The 6,000-nt window shown below is 31.9% G+C and overlaps 1 protein-coding gene across 7 annotated transcripts in view; it reads right to left on the bottom strand.

Moving 5' to 3' along the window:
• Nucleotides 1–1,054: 1,054 nt before the first annotated feature.
• Nucleotides 1,055–6,000, bottom strand: part of Nek1 (NIMA related kinase 1) — a 163,381-nt gene continuing 158,435 nt past the window's right edge. For all 7 annotated transcript variants that reach the window (XM_026389744.2, XM_077792549.1, XM_026389747.2 and 4 more), the window contains one exon: nt 1,055–2,240. In XM_026389744.2, coding sequence (XP_026245529.2) covers nt 2,227–2,240 — 14 coding nt within the window. In that variant the 3' untranslated portion in view covers nt 1,055–2,226. The remainder of the gene's footprint in view (nt 2,241–6,000) is intronic.

Genomic DNA, 6,000 nt, shown 5'->3' with positions numbered 1-6,000 from the left:
AGTATAATTCTACATCATGTACAACAAGAAGAAAGGGAATTTATAATCCATATATGTATAATATGTCAAAATACATTCTAATGTCATGTATAATTAAAAAAGAACAAATAAAAAATTTAAAAAGGAGAGAATGGGCAACTAATAGCATATAAGGGAAATTGGCCTATCCCTGGCCCTTAATGTATCTTAATTTCATGTTATTACTCAATGTCCTTACCTGTTAATGGAGATAATACTAAATTATCCTAATAACCCCTTATTAGCTCTAATATTCTATGAATCTAGATGCTTCCATAGTTTACCAACAATACCTATAATAGACTTTCCTCAACAATAATAGTCTAGCCCGCAGACGCAAACTTTCCATAACACTCCAGTCTTTCACTACCAACTGACTACAGATGAAACAAATCCTATTTATCATCCCTATTCATGTAAATACGACATCTTTTGAAATATGGTTACAATAGCCTTTTCTATTGTTATACCATTATTTGCTTTTCTAGTAGTTGGAATAGTTTATGAATTAACAAATAATCCCAACCCCAATCATTTCTACCTTTTAGGATTATAGAGAATTAAAGTGAAGAATTAAAATATTATTTTTTAAAAAAAATTTTCATACTTGTACAGAATGCCTTTATTTTATTTGTTTATTTTTATGTGGTGCTAGGGTTTGAACTCAGGGCCTTGCATGTGCAAGACAAGTGCTCTGCCACTGAACTACAGACCCAGCCCTAAAATATTCTTGCATTTAAAAAAAGTGTGTGTGGTGGGGACTAATTGGGTACAAAACCAAGCAATTATTCTCAGCTTTGTGTAAAAGCATCTTATTGAGAATAGTACTGGGCTGGGGATGTGGCTCAAGCGGTAGCGCGATTGCCTGGCATGCGTGCGGCCTGGGTTCAGTCCTCAGCACCATGTATAAACAAAGATGTTGTGTCCGCCGAAAAACTAAAAAATAAATATTAAAATTCTTTCTCTCTGTCTCTCTTTAAAAAAAAAAAGAGAATAGTACTGATAAAAGACAATCAACAGTATACTTCAGGTAGATAATAAAAATTTAATAGTAATATAAAATAAACATATAAAATCAACTGTTTATTTTTGGATGTTAGAAATAATATACATAATAATTCTGACATAATATGATAGTGCTGCAAGATAAGATTTTATGTTTTGAATTACAGATTATGCCAATCAGGCTGATTTGTACTCAGTGGTTCAAAAATTCTGCTTTTATTACTAAAAACATCTGGACTGTATCCATCACTAATACAATGATGTAATACTTGGCATATTATACTTGAAGCTATGTGACCTTAATCTTAATGACCTAACTCCTCTCGTGATGGAAATAAGAGGCAAAAAGTTCCCCATACTAGTTACCAAAACTGTCACAATGTCAAAAAAAGAAAAAAAAGATTCCTTTCTCCTTTTTCATCTCATATTGCTATTGAAGCATATGCATGGAAGAAGTTAAAAACCAAAGGGCAACTTTATGATATATGCTAGGTCAATTTTAAAAATTCGCAACCTTGTTTTAGATATAATATTCTTGGTTCTAGTCCTTAAAGAGAAACAAAAGTATTTAATCAACGTTTTAAATATCAGGAAATATAATTTTACTTTTTTCATAATCAAGTCTTTCAATGATTTCTAGGACTATTTCCACTGAGCTAGTTCAGGAGACACAATGGTTGATAAATGGCTTAAGAATATCAACTTCAAGGTTAAAAATACCACTTCAAAATTAAAATAGAGCCCTTGACAAGGTTACTTAATGAAGAATTGCTGGTCAGGATGAACAAGCATTAGACCGAAAGAAAGGTCATGCTTAAATACTTAAACAAAAAATCTCAGGTAGGTCTTCAGTGACATAGGTAATTTTTCAACTTAAAGAAATTTTCTGAAAATCAAAATTCCTTATTGCATGGTAATTTTCAAAACCACTAACTCCAGTTCTAGGTCAGTCCTTTGGTTGGATGATTTAATCAAGTATATATTCTATAGACTTCAACTACAGAATTCAAAAAACAAAAGATAGTGTTAAAATCTTAACTGAAAAATTGCATGTTTCTCCATCTTTTTCATGCAAAAAGCATGCCCATCTTAAATATGGTATTTCTTATAAATAATCTTTGTATTTCCCACTGAAGCTTGATATTCTGATGAGTCAAATTCAAATGCTTTCATACACATGAAGATTAAAGAATGTCCTGAGGATTATTCATCATTATCTGTAGAAAAAAGAAAAACAATTAATCCACTTCATTTAAAATCAAGCTGTGTCTGCTCAGTAAAACAATAACAACAAATCCCCACATCCATTCTTTTTCACACTAGAGGAAGAAATTTAATGAAGGTTGTTATTTTTTATTTTTGCAGTACTGGGGATTGAACTCAGGGCCTTGTACACATAGGCAAGTTCTGTGTCACATCTCCAGCCTTTAATGCATTTTAAATGTAGTTTTTATTGTAATTGCACATACTAATTGTAAAATATTGAAACAATGTATTGGAGAACAAAGTAGGAAGCAAAAATCATCAGAGAAAAGAGAATCAATGTTAAGAATTATACATAAATCTTCCAAGACTGCTTTCCTAGGTATTGCTTTAACACAAATATCTTTTAAAAAATCACACCAAAATGCAGTTTTGAGACATGAGTTTTTCCACTTAAAATACATAATGAGTGGAAAGATAGATAAATGAGTGCTAGAAAGATGCTAAAGATTATAAAGTGTTAATGGCAGAATCTACTCAGTGAGCATACAGATGATCATTATAAAGTTCTTTTAAATTTTCTACATGATAAAAATTTGAATAAAATGTTGTGAAAGAATAAGCCATGAGCCATGCACAGTGGCACATGACTATAATCCTAGCTACTCAGGAAGCTGAGGCAGGAGGATAGAAAGTTTAAGGCCAGCCTTGGCGACTTAGTGAGACCCTGTCTTGAAGAAAAAAAAAAAAAAAAAAGGGCTGGGGATATAGCTCAGTGGTAAAGTGCTGGATCTAGTACGGGGGGGGGGCGGGGAGAATAAATTATGGATATATTCCACATCAATTTTGATGTCTGCATAGTATGGCATAATGACCATTCATACTCATATGTTTTGGTTATCCCCAATTTTTCTTTATTCTATAAAATATAAGGTTGAATGAATTAAACAGGTTTCTTAATGTAATCTTTCAAAACAAACATTATCTTCCACATTCTGGAAAAGTGATTATTCATTGAAGTCCAAGTGCCATGTCAAATCACTGTGCAGCTTAAAATCCTTCACTAGCTCCCTATTGCCTCAGGATAGAACGAATACATACTTCTTAAGGAGGGCTGAGAAGCTTTTTATCATTCTAGCCTTATCAACTTTCAGTTTCTACCTTCCCCAAATGCCCTCATAATTTATGTTTTAGTAACAATGAATTGTTTATAGATCCCCTACTACAACATTTTACATCCCTGTATGTATTAGTACTCATACTGATTCAGGTAAAATTTACATTCTTCTTTGAAAATCCAATTCTGATATCTTCTCCCTCAGGAAGACCTATCCTGTTATCATTATATTTCTTTCAATTGCTGGATCATTGCTTTATACAACTTATATACATTTAAAATTTTTAGAATGTTATTCTTATCACTCTGTACTATAATTTACTATTTTTATAAGTATAAATGTTTAGAATAATCAGAAAATTAATGAACACACATGTACCTGATACCCAGAATTAATAAAAGTTAACTTTGACTCTCCTAGTTTAGGCTATTAAGAAGATACAGAGAGGACCATTTTTTAACCTTATTGCCTTCACCTCTTCTCCTGATATTACTGTATATTCTTCCTTCCCATGGCTTTTCACTCTCATGCACGAGTAAATAAAATTGTTTTTAAAACATTACATAAATGGTATCACATGTTACTTATTCAACTCATTGTGTTAATGCGTATATTCATATTGATAGTTGGAAACTGGACTTATTCATTTTAACTGTTGTATAGAATTTCATTACATAAACACAGCATAGTGGTTCTATCCAAAATGGATGTGGAGGAAAGGTATGTGTATCCTTTTAAGAATCTATAAGCTTGCACCAGAATTGGTGGTGCATGTCTAATCCCAGCAGCTGGATATGGGGTCTTAACATTTCCAATAAGAAAAGCTCCAAAATAGATATCTAAAATAGATATGTAGTCAGTATAACATTTAACTTTCTAATAATTAACCATGGAAAAGAACAAGGTAACTTATTCAGATAATGCATTATAGATTTTATACTAATTTACTTAGTGCCTGGCTACATTAGTAAGTTATAACATTTTATGGGTTATTATTTTAAAAGGTTGCTAGGGTGTGTTTGTGTTTAAAGGTAGCCATTTGGTTTTTGTAATTTTACTTCCCCCATCCCCAGGCTAGAGAAATTGCCACCAAGTTCTAAGATACAAAACACTGGGGTCCTGGTTTCCTTTGCATTTGTGTGCTACAAAAGATGTGATATTGCTGCTGCTTCTTTTATCTTTACTTTAAACCATTGGTTTTTAAAATTTGTTCTTTTTAGTTATACATGCCAGTAGAGTATATTTTGACATATTTATACAAGCATGGAGTACACCTTATTCTAGTTAGGACCCCTGTCTTGTGGTCTGATATTGCTTCTTTTTTATTTATTTATATATATATATTTTTTAGTTGTCAATGAATATTTATTTATTTATTTATATGTGGCATTGGGGACTGAACAGTGCTTCACACATGCTAGGCAAGCACTCTACCACTGAGTCACAACCCCAGTCCCTGATATTGCTTCCTGAAGAATATATTAGCCTAGTCTGATTCTTGGCCTCTGCAGGGCAGATGGCCTATGTAGGCAAGCATCCTTTTGCAGACACTCAGCTGTCAAAAGAGAGTGTCAATTTTACTTCATGGCTCAGTTAATTGTTATAGCTCTCCACTTGAGGGGGGAAAGCAAAATAAAAGCTCTTGCAGGCTGAAATGAAGCCAAGCACATGGTTGTTGATTACTGTGAAAAGCTCTATTAAAATAATACTTAGGATGAACCGTCTGAAGGATGGACAGACTATATATGAATAGAACTGGTTTGATACTCAATGCAGATTTACTTCAATGACATCATTCTCTGGCCTCATGGCATTAAATTATACCATGAACATACTATGAGAAATCTCATGAAATCCAAATATTATACAAATTACTGAGAATATTTTTCATTTAAATATGAGTCCAAGACCTCAGTAAAATCAGGAATCTGTAAGTTCCCAATAATCTTTAAATTTTAGATTATTATTTTGATGATAAAATAATTTTTTAATTTTGGAAAAATGAAACACCTGTTTTACAGTTCTACTGACAGACATTTTCAAAGGCTAACAGTTGAGTACACACTGTGGTCTATGGACCTTTGGATTCCTGTGCCTGGAAAATTCTTTTCTCCTTAAACGCAGCCATGTGTTACTCTAGTTTGAAGAACATCATATGACAGTTCCCCCTTTTTAAGAATCATGGAATTTTTTTTCCTCTGGTCAATACCAAAAATAGCTGCCCTCTGAGCAATGAATATGCATATCCCAATGAATATGCCTGGACTCATTCAATTAAGTTTCCTGCTTTGCCAGAAAGATCTACACCAAACTTGTGTCCTATTTTCAGAAAATGTAGAGATCTTTTGAAAATAAATGTTGTATTATTTTTCATTTCTGGTTTCATATATTGCTATATTCATTTCCTCAATATGCTGACTTACTCAAATACTTTTAAAATTTAATTTTATCTTGTACCTATATGTTTTTAAGTGTAATCTGAAACTTTTTTTGTAATAAAGTGGAAAATAAATTTTATGAAAATTTGATTGCTAAAACTAAGCATCAACATTTAAAATCCTCTAATTTGGTCTATAAATTAAACCTTTAAAGAAATAGAATTAATTTTTTGTGACATTCTTGAAATGAATTCTTGTTCAAATTTTTACCTATTTCT

Source organism: Urocitellus parryii, chromosome 14 (assembly GCF_045843805.1).
Source record: "Urocitellus parryii isolate mUroPar1 chromosome 14, mUroPar1.hap1, whole genome shotgun sequence".
In the NCBI taxonomy this organism is placed as follows: Eukaryota; Metazoa; Chordata; class Mammalia; order Rodentia; family Sciuridae; genus Urocitellus; species Urocitellus parryii.
The sequence above is the reverse complement of the archived record's forward strand: the minus strand, read 5'-3'. Positions and strand labels throughout refer to the sequence as shown.